Source organism: Penicillium pulvis, assembly GCF_028828015.1.
Source record: "Penicillium pulvis strain IBT 33274 chromosome Unknown contig_12_segment0_segment0, whole genome shotgun sequence".
Classification (NCBI taxonomy): Eukaryota; Fungi; Ascomycota; class Eurotiomycetes; order Eurotiales; family Aspergillaceae; genus Penicillium; species Penicillium pulvis.
In genome coordinates, this window is record NW_026643072.1 from 3,409,221 (window position 1) to 3,432,306 (window position 23,086).

The following is a 23,086-nucleotide window of genomic DNA, read 5'->3' on the forward strand; positions in this document are numbered from 1 at the left end:
ACATTCAAAGACCATTCATAACATTTCACCTCAGCGTGTCTTGGTTTTTCTCAATCTTGATTGATTCAGTTTAGAAATGAAGCCCATCTAATACCAAAGGCTACTGCACCTGAGAAGTGACACTAAAAAGTGACATTTAGTATTCTGTGACCAGATAGTGTAGGTACTCATGTAGGTACTCATGTAGAAAGAGTCACCTAGGTTTCGATATTGGTCTCACAGGGTATTTCAACTTTGTATTCAGACATATGAATCTAGCATTAAAAGATAACATAAAAGGAAATTCCGTACACGCCTTGACCCGAGATATCAGAACAAAGGAGACAAGATAATGGAGATGGTAGGATGGTCGAAATGGTAAAAAAAAATTGAAATGAACAGATCCGATCAAAAACTCTACTCCTTGGTAAGATGCTCGCCGAATGCATTTCAAAGTGACTCGATAGCTTTGCGCAAAACCTCAAGACCAAGGTCAGTAACTTCGTCCGCGCCTTCAGAAGTCGACTCTCGCAACGCCCAGGCAACATCACTCCACCAGCCAAGGCCAACGTAACCACCGCCCTTACGGCGCTCCAAGCTCTCTTTCAAGCGACTGGTATGCTCCCACTGCTGAGCAGCCTCTTCGGCACGCTCAATGACCTTGTTGGAGATACCACACATAGCTGCACAGTGCATACCGAAACTGCCCTCCGCAACACCATTTTCAAGTTTGTATAGGAATGTTACACGGCGCTCGGTATCGTCGACATGGATAGCCATGCGCTTCGGGGCGATTTCGGGGTGGTTCTCGAATTCCGCAGCGAGGGAGTGGTAATGTGTAGCGAAGAAGCCCATTGCACCAATGTGTGTGGCAATGTGGTGGAGCACGGCTTGTGCGACGGCGACACCGTCGTACGAACTGGTTCCACGGCCAAGCTCGTCGAGGATCACCAGGGACCTCGGTGTGGCTTCGGAGAGAATCTTCTTGGTTTCGGATAGTTCGACGAAGAAGGTAGACTGGGCGGCAAAGATGTTGTCATTGGCTCCCAGACGCGACATGATGCGGTCGACTGGGGTGAGTCGTGCGGATTGACAGGGCAAGTAACAGCCGATCTGTGCCATGATTACGGCAACACAGGTCTGGGATTTGTTAGCGACAAGTGTGGGGGAATAAAGCAACTCAAGGGAGACATACCATGCGAAGGAGGGTGGACTTTCCGGCGGCATTGGCACCGGTAAGCAGGTCGATGTTGGGTTTGTTACCACCGAGCTTGACATCGTTGGGAATGAAATCTTCGACGGAAGAAAGAAGACAGGGGTGGCGGAGCTCCTCAAACTCCAGGACGCTTCGTTCATCCTCAACAAAGACAGGCCGGCAGCTGGGTTGACCAAGAGATGAAGAAGCCTTCGCCAGACTGATCAGGCAGTCCAGCTGGGAGATGATGCGGACAGCCGCGAGCCAAGTACCGTAGTGCTCATCAAATCGAGCATGGAAGCGGCCGGCTACCTCCTTGACAATTTGGCTGTGGGTTTCTTGGGCCTCTTGCAGCTTACGGATAAGGCTTCGGAGCTCTGGGAAATAGTATCGCTTAACCTGCTTGGTAGCAGACATTTGATCCCAGTTCTTGGGGATGTTCTTCACTTTGACGGGCACTTCGAGCTGATAAATCTCCTTACCATTGTCACGGTAGCAGATGGAAGTAGAACCGAGATCACGGCGTGACTTCTTGAGGATATTATCCAGATCTTTGTGCAGTTGCTCAATGACCGCTTGCGAATTATCAAAATCCTCCTCAACACCAGGCTCTGGAACGAGAATGCCATTTTCCTTGGCCTTGGGTCGATCAAAGGCCGTCTTCCAGTAACCCAGAAGGTCAGTCATGTCAGGCATTCCGGAGATCAACTGTCCGATGATACCCTCGCCAGCACCAGATTCTTTAAGAAGACCCATGGTGTAATCAATCTGCTCGAAGCCCTCCAGGACACGCACAAAGTCCTGGGCCTTGCACTGTCCAGCGTGGACTCGAGAAATCAATCGTTCCAAGTCAGGCATCTTGGTCAATTGCGAGGAGAACTGGTCGCGAATACTTGGATCGGCGTTCAAAGCGTCAACGGCATCTAGACGGGCATTGATTCTCTTTGCGTCCATCAGCGGGTGGCAAACCCATTGCTTAAATGTTCGTTTGCCGAAGGGTGTGATGCAGCAGTTGAGAAGTTGGAACAAAGTGCCCTCGATACCTCCATCATATGAGTTGGCGAAAATTTCCATGTTGATCAAAGTTTGACCGTCCAGCACCAGGCTGGAAGCCTTCTTGATAGGGTCGTACCATGTGAAGTTGCCAATGGTAATCAGATCCTGGTCAATCTTGAGAACGCGCAGGTATTGAACCAGAGCACCGAAAGCCGACATAACCAGTTCTTTCTCACGAGCCTGGCGAAGTGTTTCAGGCCAAGCCTTGATGTTCTCATCATCTGGGGACACGAAGTACTCCGCTGCTTCAAGCTCTTTGAGCGTAATATCGGCTTCCCAGAACTCTCTGCCTGGCTTCAGGTGATTCCAAAGCGTGGTGGGTCCAGTGTTGTTCTTCAGAATGCGCATTGTCTTCGTCGAGACGCAAGACTTTTCAAGCAACAATTCTTGAGGGCGGGTCTGCGCAACAAAGGTCTCAAACTTAGTCAAATCCACATCGTCGACAAACTCAGACATGAAAAATTGGCCCGTAGCTGTATCAACAAAAGCAATACCGAATGCGGGAAGGTCATCCACAATAGCCTCTTTAATAGCAACACAGTAGGTAGACATGTCATCCTGGAGCATCGACCCTTCGACGAGGGTACCGGTTGTGAGGACGCACGCCAGCTCACGCTTGATAATCTTGTCTTCCTTCCCACCCTTCTTGGCATCTCTCTCGCGCATTTCCTTGCCCAGCGCAGATTCGGACTGGTCAACGCGGGCAATCTTAAATCCCTTGGCCACGAATTGATTTGCCCAGTGAGACAAACTCATCTCCGGAACACCAACCATTCGCATATTGACTCGATCAGTAAGTTTCAAATCAAACAGCTGATGACCAATGGTGGCATCATTCTCGTACAGCTCGTAAAACTTTCCCTTCTTGAAGAACACCACGGTGTCCCAAAACTTCTGCTTAATCTCCCAGTACTGCTTCTCGAATGGCGAGAATTTGGACCAGGCAAGAGGGGGAATGTAGATAGTTCGAGGATCATACTCGGGGTGTCCCTGAGGGTTACCATCAATATCTTTGATATTCGCAAGCCAAGGATATCGGTCTTCAGGCTCCTTGACGTGGGCCTTCTCTTTTCTCGCGGGCCCCTTTGAGGCTGATTTCGTTTCCACCACACGCTCCTTTCGGGGTGCGTTGTTCTCAGGATCAAATTTCCACTGTTGCGCAGTCCCGGCTGATCCCTCGGGGATGTCAAGATCGATGTCATCGTCCGCTGGTGGAGGAGGCGGCGCAGATGACGACTGGTTCGAAGTCTTGCGTGACTGAGTGGCAGGTCTCTTGCGCTTCGGCGCAGGTGCAGCGTCTTCATCTGAGTCATCGGCAACAACGAAGTCGTCCATATCTTCGTTCAAGTCAGCTATAGCGCGGGCACTCATTGGCTCGAAACAAAACGTACCATCATCTGAGTATCCAGCATCATCCGCAGCCTCTTTAAATTCTTCTTCGTCACTCTCCACAACAGTCTTTTGTCTTTTACTAGCCCGACCATTCTTCCGGCTTGGGCGGAAAATGACCTCGTCGTCCTCTTCGCCCTCCGAATCAGACTCCTTGTAACTGACCTGCTTCTTCTTGGCCTGGGAGGAATTGTAAGTATGAGGGCGCTGTAAGTAATTTGCTGGGCGTTGACATACCCGACGAGAAGGAGACATTGTGGTATCTTGCGCTTTATCGTCTTTTGTCTAGAAAAAAGCGGAATTGTCAGCGTTGGGATTGCTAGGTGCACAATCGGCTAGGACTAACCTTCACACCAGCATCCTCCTCATCTTCGTCCGGAACAGGTAAATCACTACTTGGTACGGGACTCAAATCTGCCGCGAAACTCGAGAAGCTTCTCTTCTGCGTTCCAGGTGTTTGTTTTGTCGCGCTAGCACCGCGGTTCTCGGAGGCTCGCTGGGCGGGTGACGATGCAGGTTCGCGGGGTTTGGCGGATGAGGGAGTGGCAGGGGATGATTTCTGGAAGAAACCCAGAATCGACTTCTGGCTTTTCATGTTCTGGGTGCTGGAAGTCGTTCGCTTCAGCGCAGTTGAGGGCGGCGTCCCGGTGGGCGATGAGGCATCGGCCTTGGCCATTGTTGGCAATCCGTAATTTATGCAGATAATGCAGTCAATTGAGGACTATATAATGCACATATAGAAACCCACTTGAAGCATGGATGGGGTATAGTATAGGAATTGGTCGGATGGAGTTCAGCTGAGGATTGTTAGAAAGTGATAGGAGATAAAGACCCGAAGCGCGGATCGCGTCGACGCGTAAAGTGGTGTGCGGTCTCGGCGGGTCCTACGTGTTACAACCTCCTTACAGTATTACGCCAAAAAATGATACAGAAAATATCAGTATAATTCACAATGCAAGATAATATACAGATGCTATACGCTACATATAGGGTAATAACTAAAACTACAAAGTGGAGATGTTATTCCAAGGGTTCCAGACTTATTGCACGGGATCAGGCGACTGTTGCCATCCAGGTGCAGTAAGTCCCTTTTCACGGAACTCCTCGTCACTAACAATCTCAACCATCTTGAACTTCCACTTGCCCAACTTGAGCATTAGAAGTTTTCCGTCAAGAACAAACTCTTGTGTCTTCTCCGCAGCCCAGGGCCGGATAGGAGTGAAAGCAAGATCATCAGACATAGGACCGCTATCTCCAGGACGGCTGCCCACAGCAGCACCATTGTTGAGGATCACTCGGTGGCCCTCACCTTTGGATGCGACAAGTCCGGCCGACCAAAGAATCTTGTTGAACGGCTGGTTGTAGACCAGAGACTTAGGCAGGATCACTTTGGCGCTGGGCATGTTGGCAAAGTTGGTCTGGGGAGCATAGGCGTTGCCAGATTGCGGGGTGGCGTACCCAGCTATGGGTGATTGAGCGTGGCCAGCAGGGGTATTGGGAGTCCGAGGCATAGGTGAAGGTTCGCCCTTCGAGGACCTTGAGCGGAATAGTTGGCGGTGTTGAAGGGACACAGCATCCGCCTCTTGCTTGCCGTGGATCAACTCCACAAATTCATAGGCAAGGCGATGCTGAGCAACCCTCTTGGAAGGATCAGCATTCTGCTCCTCCATAAGCGTGGCGATCTCGGGCAAAGGAATGAAAGTAAACAGCTTCAAATAGCGTTCTACCGTGTCGTCAGGGGTGCGAACAAAGAACTAGATCCAGAGTTAGACAAATATCAAGCGATCGCAAAATGTGAGCTTACCTGATACAGCTCGAAAGTCGAGGTCATGTCCTTATCAAGCCAAATCGCATTGCCAGCGGATTTTCCAAATTTCTCACCCGACGCTGCTGTCAACAACGGCGTGGTAAAACCGATGGGACGATCCAATTCTGAGTCCAGAGGGTTTCGAGCTTGCTCATTTGCGGTGTTGCGACTGATAGATTTCACCGCGTCCATTCCAAAAAGGATATTTCCATACTGATCAGAGCCTCCCACCTGCACTTGGGTTCCCTTTTGGAACAGGTGCCACCAATCCCAGCCCTGTAGAAGTGGGTAGGAGAACTCCGCAAAGGACATTCCATCGCCTTGATTCAGTCGGGTTTTGACACTGAAATTGATGTCAGAAAGGTACACATTGACAGTCGCAGGAAGAGAAAACTCACGTATCCCGGCCAAGCATAGGTCCGAGTCTCATATATGCTCCAAGGTCGCGCAAGACTTCAACAAACGGCGTGGAGTTCCACCAAGTGTTGTTGTTGACCAAAGCCCGTTTCCAAATCATTTTTCGTTCATAGCCATGCCTCCTGCCATACTGCTCAATGCTTGTGCCCAACTTCTTCAACTGCATGTGCATGCTCGCCATGTTCGCCTTTCGGACTGAGGTGTGGACCTGGTCTCGTCCCTTCAATCGGCCGGTAGGATCGCCAACTCGAGATGTCGCACCACCCAACTATATGGAGTTAGTCATCCATCTTTTGAAACCACCATGCGCAATACATGCAAAACTCACCAAGAATGTAACCGGAAGACCCCATACATATCCCCAGGCCAAAACCATGAAGGGCAGCATGTGCCCGACATGCATGGAGGGTGCTGTAGGGTCGATTCCGACGTAGATTCCGGCCCGCTTTTCTGTGAACACCTTGTGTAGCAGTTCGCGCTCTCTGGAATCGAAACAGGTCAGCGGAAAGGTCAAATCTTCCGTATACCGGTATAGTACCAATCAGTGGTAGAACAATTGTCACACATACCCGACAACATCATGCAGTAGACCTCGCTCTTCCAAATGAGCAGCGAAGTTCTTTCTCTTGCCCGCCTTGATCTCCTCAGCGTGCTTCGCCCACTCCTTCTTCCCATCTTCTATGCGCTTCAGGTAGTTTTGTGTGATGCATCGTTGTTGTTGCTGTAATAGACGCTCGGGGTGCTGGGACAATGACACGGGACGACGCAATTCGCGGAGTAGTGTATTTGTTTGCGCTGCGTGGGAAAAGCTACGCGCTCCGTGTGGCATCGGTTGGAGGGCACGAGGATTGTACCATTGCGCTCGAAGGAGCGGGACCGACCGGGACCGCATTGAGCTGGTCCTTGACTGTAAAGAAAGGCAACGGAGCTTGCAATTGTAACTTGGGAGTGATTGAAATTGTCCGCGACTCCGATAATCACACCGATAAGGAAACGGAACATTGTTGATGCGGCGCATCTTTAGCTATGAAACGAACTTGTACAGATGACCAACCTTCGAACATACTGTTCACATACTTTGCTCCTTTTTAAAATGTGATGTCTGATTTTCGAAATCTAAATAATCTAATGCAAGACATTAACTGACAAAAATCTGGATGAAAGCCTCATTGCTCCACCCGCTGTCCAGTTTCATGGACTTCCAAGCCGCAAGAACATCGATGGCTAGCACTTGGCTATCTTCTCCCCCTTCTTTCCAGACGGTCTTTTGGGGCACTGGCTTTCCGAGGATCATGACCATAAATTTCTGGGCGATCTCTCGGTCCTTCAGATCAGACAAGTAGATGCCAAGGGTCCCTAGCGCCTTCAAATGAACATCAATCCGAAGACGACCATTGTCAACAATGTAAATGTCCGAACTAATTACCGCAGCGGCACCTGTCATCTTTCCAATTAGACCAAGGATAGCCACATGTGTTTGGCTCTCGCTGGAAGCGTTGCTTCCCTTGATTGTAAACGATTGGGTCGGGTATGCTGTGAGAATCTCCCAGGCCCTCTCCTGCAAAACGACAGACACAAGAGAGTTCTGCGCCATTGGCTGCATTCGCTCTGTGACTTTGCCACTTGTGTGCGCCCGGACTATGTACTGGCCACTTGAGTCCTCATGCACTCCAGGGAAGTCCATCAACGAGACCATGCACGATGTCTCGGCAGAGTGGATGTTGAATAAGCCCAGTACTCCGCTGCCGGTCTTAGCCCAGCCAGTGTAGCTTCCAACACGCAAAATATGGCCCTCATTGTAATCGTGATAGACATCGATCGTGCGACCAATGATGCTAGGACGAAGAATCACGGTGCCTCCTTGGACTGTCGGCGCCGTCATTTGATCTAGCAGTTCCAAGTCGTGCTTGCCCGGCTCGTCGGTTATGTATACTGGCCCACCCGACACGCAGCGAGCAGCGGCATGGAAAGATGCATAAGGATGGCTGGTCTGGAACATATCCCAATCTGGTAGGGCATTGAGGTACCGAGTAAAGAGCGCATTGTGTGCATTGCAGAACACATGCCATGGGTGAGACGCAGGGATTTCCGGAAAGAAGTCATCGGAATTTCGCAGCGCAATCGTCGGCTTGCTTGTCGGGAGCTGCGAATGGAATATCATTTGTGGAATCAATGACATGCATGAAATTGCACGGGTGCTAAAGTGCTTCAGTGAAGCAATGGACCACGCGTCTTGGTAAGACGTCATGAATCTTTTGCGATCCTCCGGATCATCGAGAAGGTCGAGAAAGAATTGGGCGTCAGTCTTGACAGAGTCCACGCCGGCAGAGGTCAGGTAGTCATAGAAATCCTCGTAGAAGCGTTGAATATCCTCTGGGTCAATGGCAAGAATTATTCCGTCTGCAATATCATGTGCAATGGGACCTCCGGCTGCAGGATCCTTGACTTTGACTTCCTTGGTCTTATATCTCTTCGCAAGGTCACCATCGGGGCAGATACCTCCCCAGTAGCCCAGCAAGGCGTGCCAAACTGCAACATGCTGAATATTACGGTGAGACCGGCGGATTGTCTCGACAGTCTGCTTTAGACCTCGAGGAAAGGCTTTGGGATTTGCCCCAAACTCCTTCCAACGGCGTTTGAATTGAGACTCGCCCTCATTGTCAAGGCTCTGCCAATTGTCATCAATAATTAAATTGACGATATTGATCCCGTGGTTCTTCAAGGCATCTAATGCACCCAAAAGTTTCTCTTCGGTCAGATTCTGACCAAGTCCGTTCCAAGTGCAGTATGTCAAGCCATCAAACCATTCCGTGAGCCACTGTGTTTTCATATCCTTCTCAACAATAACCGTATCATCCCCAGGGGGAGATAGGGGAGGCTGTTCCTCCGATGCGCCACTGGTAGATTGAGAGAATGGTTTGACAACTTTCCTTGCTTCATACACTAATGCCGACATGGCAACCTCAAAGTCCTCCGCTACTGCGGCGAGAACGTGGAATTGAGATGGCTCTTCATTATCACTCTTAGCATTGATCAGCACGTCGCCATCCTCGCCAGACCTGAAAGTAGTCAGGACATCATTGACTCCCGATACGGCCAAGAGAAGGAGATTTGTTCCATCTTTCCGCAGAAAAGAGCACAATATCGCCTCCTCTGTCAAACGGAACTTGTCCTTTCCATGCCGAGGACCCAGCCACGGGCTCCATATACGCACCAGTGAGAAGTACCTGAGCATAGATGATGGTGTCCCGAGAGAGAGTTCTGTCAAACCAGAAACGCCTTTTTGAGCCGCGTTGGCATCTCCAGATACTGCCCAAAGTAAGGAGCCCGGACATTCACTGCGACGAGATTCAACTTGCACCTCAGATGAGAGACCGTCGATATATTTCGTGAATTCCTCTTTCGTATTCAGAGAAATAACATCAATTGATGATGTCTTTTGAACCTCTGAGTTTCGGGGACCGAAGACCAGCTCGCCATCATTGACTGGACGCTGTTGGCTTGCCCATTGCCACTCGGTGTCAGGATTGGTCCGGAAGCGTGCGGTGAACTGAGCGTGACCACCAGCTGCGGGGAGCGAAATCTCCTCTGAGAATACATGGCGATAAAAATTATAATCGGCTTCATTGCCTGTTAGCAACGGTGCATTTGTGGAGTCAACTTTGCGTAATGGAAGAGCTTTCCATTCGGGGCTGGTGATATTGTGCCAAATCTGTGCCTCCCACGATTGCTGTGGAAGTGACGTGCTGGACTCAATGACGACAGTAAAGCGTACCTGGTACGAGTCAGCGTGTTACACAGAATAACACTTGTTGATTGGAATATCTGGGATGGTACATCCATAAAATGCTCTACTCACCGCATCGTCCTCTTCAGGCCGCAACGTCTTCTGGGGTCGCTGCAGACAGGTCACTTGCCCCAGGGGCGGGTAAGAGGTTACTCGAGCGAAAAGACTCATTTGAGCTGGCCGAATAAAAGTGGTCTGGGATGGCTTTATGCGATCGGCTGGTCCAACAATGGGAAGGGTGGAGGTCTTATTTCTAATGATGCCCTGCATTGGAGGTTGTGAGGGGTAATCAGATGCGTATGGAACTAGCCAACCAGAATTGGATATAGAGATATGTAGCTTCAGCGCTAAGAGGTAATTTGGAAAAGTATTATGCAATCAAATTTTGGATCCGAATGGCCGGGTTCGAAATATCTGTCTTGGTAGAGGTGTTTGTAGAGTTTACTCGTGAGCTATGAGAAAGAGGGGAAGCTCCCCTAAACTGTATTTCCACCTCAACTCTCATATTTCTGTACCTGACCTCCATGTCTACATATCCCACCAGCCTATTGTCTCTAAATGTTCTGAAAATTGAGAAGAAACATTTTCAATTCATTCAATTTTAAAACGCATTATGTCTCTTAAAGAAAAAACGGCTTTTACCCCGGCTAGTCTCCGTGTCCAAAGGGGAAGTATTATTATTGCAGGTGATTGATCACTCGCATTTAGCAGATCTTAATAGCTAGCTTTCCAAAGTGCTTTTGGGCCCACTGTGCATCCTGTTAGTACGTACTCTTTGGAGGAATCCAGATCAGAGGTTTACTGCTTACCATAAAGTCGTACGCCTCTCGGACTTCGCTAAGAGTAAACACTTTCTCATCCACAACGGGATGAATATCGTTGGCCTCAATGGCACGAATCATATCTCTCATCAAGGCCTTGCTACCAACATACACACCACGAACGGTGCAGATGTGGCCTAGGGTGTCCACAACGCTCGGCTGGGTCTTTGGGTCGACACCGCCAAGGAAGCCAATCACGCTGATCACACCCTCGTATTTGATAGCCTTGAAGCTCTGCTTCAGCGTCCCCGCACCACCAACCTCAATGATATGATCCACACCAGCACCATCGGGAGTCAACTTCTTAGCGGTCTCACCCCAGTTCTCATCCTCCTTGTAGTTAATGATGTGATCCGCACCTAGCTGCTTCAGTTTCTCGGCCTTCTGTGCAGAGGATGTGGTCGCAATCACGATCGCACCAGCGGCTTTGGCGAACTAAAACCACAACATCATGCATTAGCCATGACAACCGCCGATCGATGCTATTTCTCGTGCACTTACCTGCAACCCGAACAGGCTGACACCACCTGTGCCTTGCACCAGGACATATTCACCAGGCTTCAGAGCCTTCAAGCCGTACAGAGCATTCCAGCTTGTCAGTGCAGCGCATGTAAGAGTGCTGTTCTCAATCGCAGAGAGATTCTTCGCGGCCTTGACAAGGCCCTTCTCGGCGAAAACGCCGTATTCGCGAAGCGTGCCATCGATCACACCGCCCAGCCCGGTTTGGGTGGCAGGGATATCGATTGAACCGAACTGGTGGCCTTGGTTGAAGAGAGTCGCCACTTTGTCACCCTTCTTGAAATCGGTCACCTTGGATCCGACCTCGACGACCTCACCCGCGCCGTCGGATGCAGGCACAACGGGGAATTTGGTCGGGAATGGATACATGCCCTGCCGGAAACAAAGACCGCAAATTATTTCACTGATCTATACTCGGCAATTGAACACTAGAATCTTACCTTAGGGATGATCAAATCCCGATAGTTCAGCGAAGCTGCCTGAAGCTTCACTAGCACCTCATTCTCTCCAACTTGCGGAATCGAGGTTTCCTTGTAGACCAGGCCATCGAAGCCCTTGTCCTTGTTCTCGACGATCCACTGCTTGTTTGTTGCTGCCATAGTGATATTAAAGAGTAAGTCAGATATGGTAGGTTCCAAAGCTTATCACACTAGAAGTACAAGGGTGACCGTATCTTTTATACTCTAAGTGGTGTGCTTGACGTCACGATGTTTTGTGCCCAGGATCCACTTCATGACGGCCCACTTCGTCAATTATTAAGAAACCCAAAAGTCTCCGCTCCGTGTTTGGTCGGACAAACTCAATCATCCATTCGCCGATCCGATCGGTGACTTTTTGCTATCTCCAGTCTCACACACTGGTTTCTAGATATGTCCCGGTGAAGAAGCGATTGGGTGCGCACATAGGTACGGATTTTCGTTCAATATAAGCAACAAAAAGATTGGTCTTTTTCCAATGCAATAAGAAGAGTTCAAAAAAAGTAATGATGTATTTATACTGAGTATTGACGTGGGGATGATAAAGAACCAAATAACTGGACTTGATACCTAATTTTTGAACTAACATCTGAGCAGGACTGTTTCTCTTGCTATACAACATGTCAACACGTTAGTATGCTAGTACTAAATTCTTCATGATTTAGAGATTCGAACTGTGCTGGCTGCATGCCCAGCTCTGAGGTTAAAATGCATTTTTAAGGTTCTAGTGCATCCCAGTTGGCTCATTTGTCTTACGGACCCCTTTAATCGAACACCACAAAATAGTTGAACACCCTCACTACCCGCTATCAAAATAGCGCAGTAAGAAAAATTGGTATCCGAAGTATTAGAGAACATCGCATCATCTCGCTTGATTCATGTCAACATGTAATATAATGCATCAACGGGGCCAAGATAAACACTAAAAATACACTACTAGCTAGAAAAAAGCGGCGCAGTGGGCATCACCCTTGAGTACCTCACTTTCCAAGGCAGCTACGGAATAGATGTCCGAGTAGATACCCGAGTATGTACTTGGTAATGTTGCTCTCTGATTCTCGAATACTGCGCTTCTTAAATGCAGCCAGTCAGAGTGTGTGAATAAGTTTGTGATATTTTATTATAGTGTTCCTGACCTCACTCATTCGGCACTCTAGTTCTCCCTTGGCGGCGGACTGTATGCACATGGGCATACAGTCAAGGTCCAATTGAATTGTGCAGGGTGTCTTCTTCAATACCCCAGTGGTACGCGGAAACGGACACAATGATAATGGTAGCGAAAAGCACTGCTATTTCCTAAGCATCTAGCGCAGGACACAGCACAACTAGTCCCCTGCAGAAACAGCATCATTGTCAATGTTGAGGAATTTATTTTCGAGTCGACTGTCCTCAGCTATGTTAAGAATGTTCCGTTCATGTCAAAAACATCAGATTGGTAGAGTAGGAAATGTCCGCTCCAGCAGGCTTCTGTTGTTATGATTCTGTTTTAGAAGTCCCCCTCTTCACACTGCGTGGTCTTTCATCCTGCCAAGTATATTCGAAGAAAGTCTTTTTAAATCGTTGTCAAGTCACACCTACTCTTCCAGTATTCGTTGTAGTATGGAAAACAAAAACCGTGAACGGGGGAATACTCTCCAAAATTGTGCTTGTAATTAAAAAGACATACATTCTTTACGAGGAGATGTAAATGAGAGGCGGCCAACCATGGATGAGCTAACTGCCGGGCCTTATATAGCTCGGTATCCACTGAGGGGCCCAGCAATTGTGCAATCCGAAGCTAAGATCACTCAATACATTATGGCATCCACTTAATATGTGGTAGACGAGTACCAGGATTTTTCAAAAAGCACGAGATCAACAGACCGCGTGTCAGAGTCTTTCAATTATGACTTTCTATTGGCGTGGAGGGGGAGGGGTAAAACTGGGAGGGGCAGGCGTCGAAAATAAATAGATCGCGATTTCTCCGACTTTCCCTCTGTTTATTAAGAAGTTACAATTCTTTTCTGACTGAGCAGAGCTTTCTTCCCTCTATCTTCATCTTGTTGATCACAATGTCTCTCGGGCGTACCTACAAGCTTAACTCGGGCTACGAGATCCCGGCCGTCGGTCTCGGTACTTGGGTACGTTGCTTCCAGCCCTCTAGCAACGTCGCAACTAACTTATTCATGCGCAACAGCTTTCCAAGCCCCACGAAGTCGAGAAAGCAGTTGAGCACGCTTTGCGCAGTGGGTACCGTCACATTGATGCTGCAGCATGCTACCAAAATGAGAATGAGGTCGGAAATGGCTGGAAGAAGTCGGGCGTGCCGCGCGAGGACATCTTTGTGAGTTGACCAACTTCTACAAGTACATTCAAAGGCTTTATATGGCGGCTAACACATACTCTTTCGATTTTTAGATCACTAGCAAGCTGTGGAACACCCACCACCACCCCGATCACGTCGAGGAGGGCCTCAACCAGACTCTGAAGGATCTCCAAACCGACTACGTGGACCTATACCTGGTAGGATATCAACAATCCAAGACAAACCAATAAAAGAATTTTCATTAATGTGAAATTTGCAGATCCATTGGCCTGTCGCTTTTGAGCACACCAACGAAACTCTCACACCGACTGATCCGGTCACGAAGCGATTCCGCATAGCCGATGTTCCGGTGGCCGACACTTGGGCCGCTCTGGAGAAGTTGGTCGCGGCAGGCAAGATTCGTAGTATTGGTATTAGTAACTTTACCATCGATGCTACCAAGAAACTGCTCGAGACTGCGAAGATCGTTCCCGCTACAAATCAGATTGAGGCGCACCCTTTCCTCCAGCAGCCAGAACTGACAAAGTTCTTGCAGGACAAGGTAAGAACCTTCTTCTTTTCTACTTCTCATATAACAGGGTAACTGAAGGGACCTCGCAGAATATTCTCATTACAGCATACAGTCCCCTTGGAAACAACACCTTTGGTATTCCACGGTAAGACCGTCAACCTTTTACATCGCCCTTTTTACATCATACTAACTCTAGCCCCGCAGTGTTATCGACGACCCGACTGTGGCGGAGATTGCTAAGAAGCTTAACAAGGACCCCGCTCAGCTGCTGATCTCGTGGGCTGTCCAGCGGGGCTCTGCCGTGCTGCCCAAGAGCGTTACACCCTCGCGCATCGAGACCAATTTCGAAGGTAGGATGATAATGAATGACTTTTTTCACATGAGACTAATAGACTTGTAGATTTTGTCATTCCCGACGCAGAGTTTGAGGCCCTTAACCAGTTGAACCGCAACGCGCGATACAATTACCCCTTCCGCTGGGGAGTGGACGTCTTTGGGGAGCTGGGAGCTGAGGAGGCTGAGCGCCGGGCTGAAGAGCATGCTGCTAGCCTGCGATAAATGTTTGACCTATAGGTAATTTGGATATTTTATCTACTGGTTGAATAATCAATATGTAGATATATATATATGAAGTATGAGAAATTGAATATATATTTTCCGCAGTTCCAACGTTTACTTAGCATAAGAGGAATCGCCAAAGCCAGAACCGGGGAGATAAACATACCTATAGCAGTGCCTCATCGCCTATATAGAGCCATTTCCATGTTCAAAGATGAACTTCGAGCAGGAATTACCTTTGAAGAGTGATAAATATTGAAACAACGCGACCCTCCAGGGCTGTCAGCGCTCGTATCCAGAATTGATCGATCCCGGAACACGTTTTACCCACTCAAACCTCTACATTACCATTCACTGACGCGCAACTCGGTCAAAACAATCGGTACTGGCGGGAGTACAAAAAAAGATCTCTACATCAATCAACTCAAAATGCCAACTCAAGAAGGCCGAGTCACCAAGCTCAAAGCCCGGCGATCTCAAACGTCTGCACAACGCGTCTCCAGCCAAAAAAGTAAGAAATCTATCTATCAACAACACTCAATGTAATCAACAGCTTTCAAATGTTCTTGCCCGGCGCTTTCTATTCTAAAATTCCAGCGGTAATGACATACATGCTAATCACAACCCTCCAGGTCTTCCTTTAGTCGAGCGTACAAACGCGCTAAGCATCCAAGACTTCATCTCATACCACGTGTCTCCACATAAAGATGCATCACCAAACCAAGCCACCAAAACCGAACCAGTCACTGAAACAGATCCAGTACTGCCAAAATTGCCGCAACAAAGCAATGCGCCAAGCGACACGTCGCTGGATGTTTACTCCGCCGCAACCATCTCTACCGCAGATTTAAAAGCATGTCTAGATCTAGTCGAGCTCACATCCAGCGAAGACTATGCTGCCTCCGGCGCGGGCTGGTCTCGGCCTAAGAAGCGGAAGGAGATGAAACTACCGGATATGAAATACCTAGTCCTGCGCGACTGCGCGTCCTCGGCTGATATGCGGCAAGCCGATGTTGGTGCCGGTACCGAGAAAGCCGACAAGCCGAAGATTAAGGCAAGAAGTTTTGGGAATGCGAATGGCGGTCTGGAAGGAAGCGCGGATGAGCACGCCAAAAAGCACAGCGGTGTTCTCGGCTTTTTGTCTTTTATGGTTACCTATGAAGATGGGAAAGAGGTGGTTTACTGCTACGAAATCCATTTAACGGTAGCGGGCCGGGGGCGCGGGCTTGGGGCTTTGCTGATGGATCGGATGGAGGAGATTGGTCGGTCGGTCGGAGTGGAGAAGGCTATGCTTACGGTTTTTAGATCTAATGTGGTTGCGTGCAGGTTCTATGAGAAGATCGGGTATGTGGTTGATGAGTATTCGCCTCAGCCGAGGAAGTTGCGGAATGGGACGATCAAGGAGTTTGATTATATGATTTTGTCGAAGCGTTTAAAGTGAAGATTAAAATTTGGAGTTGGATTTGATTAATGCTTTTTATGTGCTATGAGTTTTTGAGCATGAATGAGATCATGATGCGATGGAAATGCAAGCATTTCTTATATTATATTTGTTTCACTTCCTGGCCCTGTGACTCCGGGTTGGCTTGCTCCCATTCATCTCTGAGAGCCGCGAAGATGCTGTCGGCTAATAGGATGGAAAGGCCGAGACTCCAGACAAGAGTAATCGCATAGAAGAAGTTGGCGTTGCCGGATCCAGCGTAGATCCACAGGTGGTAGAATGCGGGGCCAAGAAGACTGGAGTAAAGCAGTGCGGAGACTGCGAAAAATGTGTATCGCATCACTGTTCATGGTCAGTCTGGTGTGTTCGAAGATAATCATTGAACTGTCAAGACAAGACTTACAAGGGAAGAGGTGCCTGTACAAAGGTAGCAGCGCGAAGTAAAGAGATGCATCGGAAATGCTAGGGTATGGCTTGAAGATTGCAAAGACACCCAGCAGCGAAGTGATAATGAACAAAGGTTGTCGTCGCAGACGGGCAGTGAAGCCTCCAACGTAGCTGGCTAGGTGAAGCCAGAAGACGCCCAGGAAGAACTCCCGGAAGGAGTCGAACATCTCGATGAAGAAATACCACCACAGACCCACATTAGGAGTCAAATCGGGGACCAGGAGATGGAAGCCATAGGTAGCGGACAGGAATTCCCAGAAATTCCCAGTGACAAGGTATGACAGTCCAAGTAGGCCGGTGACGCTAGCCAGAAGTATCGCTCCATGTTGTACAAAGAACATCACAGTATTGGGGGCCTTGGATGACTGTGCTTGTTGGTCATAGCAGAGCAGCACCAGCGGAATAAACAACAATGCTGGGTAGAGAGACAGGTATGACGCAAATCCTAATGCCAGCACAGCATTGATGCTGTTTCCCTCGACGGCGTTCGAGACAGCATAAAGGACTCCGGTCGTGGTGAAGACGCTCGTTGATCGTGCTAAGCAGGTTGCGATGGTAAAGGGGTTGAACAGAAACCTGTTCATGATTAGGGGCCCATATTTTCCTATTATGTTATCTGATAGCACTTACCAAGCTGCAATGGACACTCCGTCCCAACGAATATGCTTTCGCATAGCTGAGTGTAGCCGGGTCTGCACCGATTGGCCCGATTCCGAGATGGAGATCAATGCATGCGCATTTACTAGATCGACAAAAAAGTAGAATATGGCGGTAGGGAATGGGCTGCTCTTCACATCTGGGAGCAAAGCGAATAAAGGGAGGAGGAGTGGCGCCTACAGTGCAATCGGTGTTAATTGGAGTCTCAATGAAGCACTTGCGATCTGCTTACTTGGTGGAAAACACCTCCATCATAGGGTGATACATTTCGGATGTAGAGAAAGAGACCTTCTTGAACTATTGTTCCAAGTCAGTACCAGTACTGTTGATAGTCGATCAGAGCATTGGGGGTAAATAACGTACGTCGCTTGAAGCTATTGACCGGGGTCGAGACCTCCACTCGACCTGTGAGTAAGTCGGGCAACGATGGGAAAAGACAGACAAAAAGTAGTCGCAGCACAAAGGCTGCACCAAACACAGCAACCTTGCGCCGGTCTACCGCCATGACAGCGAGTTCAGAGATGTGGAATTGGCGGGATCAACTCATTGATCTGTCCCTTTACTCCCGTTGCCTTGGAACCACGGACGCCCGCACCCGCACGGGCCAACTGACCGCCTCCGACAGAAAAAAAAAGTTATCTGGAAATTTTTCCTCTTCTTATCAGCAGAAACTGTTTGGATTCTTCAACTTCAAAGCTCCAACAGAATTCACCATGGCGAAGATTAAGAAGAAGGGTATGCTGACCGTTTTCAATTTCTTTCATTTCACGGCTAACAGTTTTTTTCTCAGGTACCTCTGGCGCGGCCAAAAACTATATCACCCGTACCCAGGCCGTGCGCAAACTTCAGATTTCTTTGCCTGATTTCCGTCGACTTTGCATTTTCAAGGGTAAGAAAGATTTTAATGATAGACTCATACGTTGTGATGCTGATTGAGACTCAAATTAAAAGGAATCTACCCCCGTGAGCCTCGCAGCAAGAAGAAGGCCTCCAAGACCTCGACGCCAAACACTACTTTCTACTACACCAAGGATATCCAGTACCTTCTCCACGAGCCGCTGCTGAACAAGTTCCGTGACCAGAAGTCTCTTGCGAAGAAGATCGCTCGCTCCCTCGGTCGTGGTGAAGTCAGCGACGCTGCGCGCCTGGAGAAGAACCATGCCCCCAAGCTCACTCTCGACCATGTCATCAAGGAGCGTTACCCGACCTTCATTGACGCCCTCCGCGACCTTGACGATGCTCTGTCTCTGCTCTTCCTGTTCGCCACACTTCCTTCTACCACCCATGTTCCCCACAAGACCATTGCCCTGTGCCAGCGCGTCTGCCATGAGTTCCAGCACTACCTGATTACCACTAACTCGCTGCGTAAATCCTTCCTGTCAATCAAGGGTATTTACTACCAAGCCACTATTCAAGGCCAGGATATCATGTGGTTGGTGCCGTACCGATTCGTGCAGCGTGTCAATGGCGATGTCGACTACCGTATCATGGCTACCTTTGTCGACTTCTACACCACCTTGCTGGGTTTCGTCAACTTCCGCCTATACTCCTCCATTGGCTTGAGATACCCTCCCAAGTTCGACACCCGAAGCGACGAAAACGGTGCCGAGTTGGCTGCTTTCACTCTGGAGGGCCGAAACGTGGGTGAGGTCCCCAAGGCCCTGGAGGCTAGCAAGCCCCAGACCAACGGTGACTCCAATAAGGAGGTTTCCAAGGCTGTCCAGGCCAAGGTAGACAAGGTCATCAAGTCCGCCGGCTTGGATCAGAACAATGATGAGGAGACCATGGACACAACCGAGGAAAACACTGATGCGATCGACCGATTCGAAACCGCTGCTCCCGAAGCCGACACCCTCCCCCAGCCTGACATGAGCGGTAACGAGGCAGGTACTCTCTTTGCTCCATTCGTGTTCTACGTTTCGCGTGAGGCCCCCAAGGCCCCCATCGAGTTCATCCTGCGTGCTTTCGGCTGCAAGCGTATTGGTTGGGATGCCGTGCTGGGCGATGGTGCTTTCACCCACGATGAGACCGATCCCCGTATCACCCACCAGATTGTCGATCGTCCCCCACTCCCAGAGTCTTCTCTCCCCGCCATCCCTGCCGGCGAGAGCACAAGCCAGAAGGTCAAGTCCGGCTCTCGCATTCCTGGCCGTACTTACGTCCAGCCTCAGTGGGTTTGGGACTGCATCAACGAGGGCAAGCTCTGCCGCCCTGATCTTTACGGACCTGGTGCTACTCTTCCTCCTCACTTGAGCCCATGGGTCAAGCCCAACCGTGGTGCTTACGACCCCAAGGCTACCCTGGCTTCCCAGGAAGAGGAAGGCGAGGCTGAGATGGCCGAGGCTGGAGACAGCGACGAGGAGATGGAGGAAGCTTCCGCAGATGAGAAGCCCGCTCCCGCTGTTGAGGAGTCTGAGGATGAGTCTGTCGATGGTGGTATGGATGTTGCTGGCACCGATGATGACGAGAGTGGCAGCGACGAGGAGTCTGAGGAAGACGAGGACTTTGAAGGACTCGAGGATAACGAAGCCGCATCTGAGTCAGAGGACGACGATGATGAGGCCGCTCGCAACCAGCACCAGCGTGAGCTTGAGGCTGAGGCTGCTGGTCTGCCCTTCTCTAAGGGTGCCACCGATGAGGCATCCAAGAAGAAGAACTCCCAGACCAAGAAGCTGGCTGCCAAGAAGCGCAAGGAGGAAGAGGAACTCGAGAGACAGAAGATGATGATGAGCCGGAAGAAGCGCAAGCTTTTGGAGAAGATGATGCACTCGAACAAGAAGACGTCCGAAGAGGCTGCCAAGCTCCGCTCGAAGCGGCGCAAGCTCGAGAAGGGCGAGAAATAGAGTCGAGCGATTTGTCACACTATCAAGAGTACTTATTTGTTGGCGTTTGCGGCTGGGAAAGTCCCCTGTATATGCATGTCCTAAAAAATTTATGTCCATCGAATTTAATGGTTTTTTTGCACCAAACATAGTACCTAACCACCCCGTATTCTAATGCCCCAATGTAATCTACCTGTAAGAGTGCTATCGTGATTGAATATCAGTCGCAGACCTGCTGCTGCATAGTTGATATCACGTGACATGGTCCCACTTGAGAATTTTTGAAGATCTTCATCTTCTACCAATCTTCAACCATCAATACCATATGTTCAAATCTTTTGAGATCAGCTGTATTTCGAGAGTTACCGTGATGCTTGATTCCCATCGCGGTCCAAGTTGCGTTATTCAAGCCCGGTACCTGCATATGACATGAGCCTAGTATCCGCCTCATCAACGTGCCTATAATTCGACTACAGGGCTGAGGGATGTCCTCATTTCCAGAAGACCAACCGTCATCATCACAGTTACTACCACCGCAGTCAGCTCAAGTGCGTGGATCGTTATTTGGCGGACCCAGCAATGATGCCGATCCACCGTCATCGAGGTCGCTCCGGCCCAGAAGATCGATCTTCGGCGGTTTTAGCTCTCAGAATGCTACACCGGAGTCAGAACATCAGCCTGAACCTATGAGCGAGATTATCCCCGATGAAGAAGAGGATCATTTGGATTTGATTCTCCGAGAAGAACCCTTGGTTGACCATTACGACTCTGCTTCGGACAGCTCTTATCAAGAAACCGATGATGAGGAAGCTAAAACATCTAAAAAGAAGATCGTTTCTGCCAAGGTTTCCTCTACCCCGATCGGTCAAAAGAGGCCATCTCAAAAGAAACCATCTAAAGAAGTAGCGCAGCAGACAACCTATTTCCTCCATCGTGGGATAGATCTCCCGCCGGGACAAGAGCGCCCAAATCGGTGGACAGAGTCCCAAGCTAAATACCAAAGAGCCATTGAAGCAGAGCGTGATGTATACGAGACTTTGATGGATTCTCGTGCGCAAGATCTTGCTGCTCACCTTTACAATACTTATGTGGCTTACCGACAACCCAAACAAAAGGACAACTCCGGCGATCCTCGGGTCTCAGAGGAAGAGGAAAAGGCTTTCCGCAAAAGATGGGTAGCGTGGCCTATGCCAGATATCTGGGTTCCTCGTGCAGGCGAAACTGCTTTTGACGAGCCGGAGGACCCTAACGAATTCCAGATGTCTGATACTCGCCCCAGTGGCGAGTTGGAAGAGTGCGTCATTGCAACAATGATGAAGACCGCCAGGGAAAGGTTCACGGCTCGCGAGTGGGACGGTGTGAGCGACGATGACAACGCGGAACTTCATGAAGAGAAAAATAGCCCGGATCCAGACGCGATGGAGATTGATAGTGACACAACAAACGACGAAAACAAAGTTGAAGGCCAAAAAAGTGAATATGATCAGAGACGAAGACAAATGCCAATCAGCTTGGAAGACGACATCGCCGCTCGCCAGAAATTACTGCCTCTTTCGCGCACCGCTATCTCGCATTTAGATCAGTTGTTAATGGGGCTGCACCATTCACTAAGGAATCGAGGCAGAAATTTGTACGACAGCGACGACTCTGCCACTGACACTGATGATGATGGATCACGGTCACGATCACGATCACGATCCCGACGTAAGGCTCGGAAAGGAAGCCAACCCCGCGGTCGGAAGCCAGGTCGAGGGATTCGATCCTCTGGGCAATCCTCACGCGATGTATCAAATTTAAGGTCATCTCCACAGCCCGAGAACACACAAAATGACGTCGATGAAAACCAAGAGTCAATAGATCGTTCAGGGGCACTCATGTTAAAAATGTTGCAGCGATTTCCCCTACGGGATTGGAGCGAGGTCATGGGCGTTGCTTCAATGGTGGGCCTGCCACCCAACGCAGTCAAACGAGCCGCAAAGCGTTGTGCGGATCTACTCGAGCAAGATATGACATTCCGAACATTCCACGAAGGCCGCATTGAGAAAGTGGGACGTCTCCCAGATAAGACTTGGGATTACGACTATATTGAAAGCGAAACCAATGACGAATCCGACATCGATTCAGGCCGAATACCCAAAAGCAGAGCTCAAAGTAGGAATAGCTCCAGAGGCGCTACACGGTCACCATCACGACAACCCCATCCTGCTCCAGTTGTGGTTCCAGCTGTTATTCCGGCGCCTCCACCAATCACAGTCTCTCATCCCGGCTCTTCGAATCCAAAGGTGGCACAGAAACCGATTCCGGCTAAACAGCCTGGCTTTGGAAGTAGTTCTCGTCGGCAGGAAGTCCTCCTCTGTCCTTTCCCTTCCTGCAGTCGCAGTAAGAAAGGCTTTTCAAGGACCTGGAATTACAATCAACACATGAAGAACAGACATCCTCAAGCCGAAACTTGAGTGGTTTTCGCGTCTCGTACGCCATGACAGTCGAGCCCGTGCGAGGTATTGAAATTGACCGGGGCGTGCGACGTGCAGTGCATTCGTGTATATGATATCCATCTAGTTACTATTTTTATTTTAGAATTCACTTTAATCTTTTAATTTCCTGAACACCCCGTGTAGACGGATCTCCTGTTACTATTGTCTTATCTGTCTCCCAAGTAGTCGTTCATGCCGGCGATCGGATCCAAAGTCGCGTATTCATATAACATGCTATTTGTATCGATAGGCCTTACTTTGCAGATGCGAGATCACATGACATGTAATTTACTGAAATACAAATACACGCAATTTCATGCGACCGCCTTCATCTGCACTCGATACTCAAACCAAGCTAACAGCCGCATCATCAAAACTCAGGCTGAAACAATCCTCCGATCAAATTGAACAAGTCTCTCGCCAGA

At 49.3% G+C, this 23,086-nt stretch overlaps 9 protein-coding genes across 9 annotated transcripts; 4 read left to right on the top strand and 5 right to left on the bottom strand.

Annotated features, from left to right (window-relative positions):
- Positions 1-429: 429 nt before the first annotated feature.
- N7503_002487 (mismatch repair ATPase MSH6) lies at positions 430-4,295 on the bottom strand (the record flags this gene model as incomplete). The annotated part of the gene is made up of 5 exons (XM_057062034.1): positions 430-1,119; positions 1,175-3,567; positions 3,622-3,799; positions 3,857-3,904; positions 3,966-4,295. The coding sequence occupies 5 exons, from the start codon at positions 4,293-4,295 to the stop codon at positions 430-432; spliced, it is 3,639 nt and encodes a 1,212-aa protein (XP_056925996.1).
- Positions 4,296-4,659: 364 nt separating this feature from the next.
- Positions 4,660-6,735, bottom strand: N7503_002488 (tyrosine--tRNA ligase MSY1; the record flags this gene model as incomplete). Its single annotated transcript, XM_057062035.1, has 5 exons — positions 4,660-5,373; positions 5,424-5,769; positions 5,825-6,111; positions 6,172-6,325; positions 6,413-6,735. 5 exons carry the CDS (start codon positions 6,733-6,735, stop codon positions 4,660-4,662), a joined length of 1,824 nt encoding a protein of 607 aa, XP_056925997.1.
- Positions 6,736-6,981: 246 nt separating this feature from the next.
- N7503_002489 (putative raffinose synthase protein Sip1) lies at positions 6,982-9,900 on the bottom strand (the record flags this gene model as incomplete). Its single annotated transcript, XM_057062036.1, has 2 exons — positions 6,982-9,618; positions 9,703-9,900. 2 exons carry the CDS (start codon positions 9,898-9,900, stop codon positions 6,982-6,984), a joined length of 2,835 nt encoding a protein of 944 aa, XP_056925998.1.
- Positions 9,901-10,270: 370 nt separating this feature from the next.
- Positions 10,271-11,569, bottom strand: N7503_002490 (zinc-dependent alcohol dehydrogenase family protein; the record flags this gene model as incomplete). The annotated part of the gene is made up of 4 exons (XM_057062037.1): positions 10,271-10,379; positions 10,440-10,886; positions 10,953-11,342; positions 11,411-11,569. 4 exons carry the CDS (start codon positions 11,567-11,569, stop codon positions 10,335-10,337), a joined length of 1,041 nt encoding a protein of 346 aa, XP_056925999.1. The 3' UTR covers positions 10,271-10,334.
- A 1,928-nt stretch (positions 11,570-13,497) lies between these two features.
- On the top strand, positions 13,498-14,820 carry N7503_002491 (uncharacterized protein; the record flags this gene model as incomplete). Its single annotated transcript, XM_057062038.1, has 7 exons — positions 13,498-13,566; positions 13,623-13,769; positions 13,844-13,948; positions 14,011-14,292; positions 14,352-14,407; positions 14,467-14,612; positions 14,663-14,820. 7 exons carry the CDS (start codon positions 13,498-13,500, stop codon positions 14,818-14,820), a joined length of 963 nt encoding a protein of 320 aa, XP_056926000.1.
- A 429-nt stretch (positions 14,821-15,249) lies between these two features.
- Positions 15,250-16,261, top strand: N7503_002492 (N-terminal L-serine N(alpha)-acetyltransferase NAT4; the record flags this gene model as incomplete). Its single annotated transcript, XM_057062039.1, has 2 exons — positions 15,250-15,331; positions 15,453-16,261. The coding sequence occupies 2 exons, from the start codon at positions 15,250-15,252 to the stop codon at positions 16,259-16,261; spliced, it is 891 nt and encodes a 296-aa protein (XP_056926001.1).
- A 103-nt stretch (positions 16,262-16,364) lies between these two features.
- N7503_002493 (GPI-anchored transamidase subunit GAB1) lies at positions 16,365-17,870 on the bottom strand (the record flags this gene model as incomplete). Its single annotated transcript, XM_057062040.1, has 5 exons — positions 16,365-16,603; positions 16,665-17,284; positions 17,339-17,541; positions 17,598-17,662; positions 17,729-17,870. 5 exons carry the CDS (start codon positions 17,868-17,870, stop codon positions 16,365-16,367), a joined length of 1,269 nt encoding a protein of 422 aa, XP_056926002.1.
- A 161-nt stretch (positions 17,871-18,031) lies between these two features.
- nop7 (mRNA-binding ribosome synthesis protein NOP7) lies at positions 18,032-20,338 on the top strand. The gene is made up of 3 exons (XM_057062041.1): positions 18,032-18,100; positions 18,156-18,254; positions 18,317-20,338. The coding sequence occupies exons 1-3, from the start codon at positions 18,079-18,081 to the stop codon at positions 20,206-20,208; spliced, it is 2,013 nt and encodes a 670-aa protein (XP_056926003.1). The 5' UTR covers positions 18,032-18,078; the 3' UTR covers positions 20,209-20,338.
- A 535-nt stretch (positions 20,339-20,873) lies between these two features.
- N7503_002495 (uncharacterized protein) lies at positions 20,874-22,640 on the top strand (the record flags this gene model as incomplete). Its single annotated transcript, XM_057062042.1, has 1 exon — positions 20,874-22,640. One exon carries the CDS (start codon positions 20,874-20,876, stop codon positions 22,638-22,640), a length of 1,767 nt encoding a protein of 588 aa, XP_056926004.1.
- Positions 22,641-23,086: the final 446 nt, after the last annotated feature.

What these genes read in the sequence shown, in the direction of transcription:
- nop7 (XM_057062041.1), top strand. Translation starts at nt 18,079, where the DNA reads ATGGCGAAGATTAAGAAGAAGG. An exon ending in GGCGAAGATTAAGAAGAAGG is followed by an intron (nt 18,101 to 18,155) that starts GTATGCTGACCG and finishes TTTTTTTCTCAG; the next exon opens with GTACCTCTGGCGCGGCCAAA. An exon ending in TCGACTTTGCATTTTCAAGG is followed by an intron (nt 18,255 to 18,316) that starts GTAAGAAAGATT and finishes TCAAATTAAAAG; the next exon opens with GAATCTACCCCCGTGAGCCT.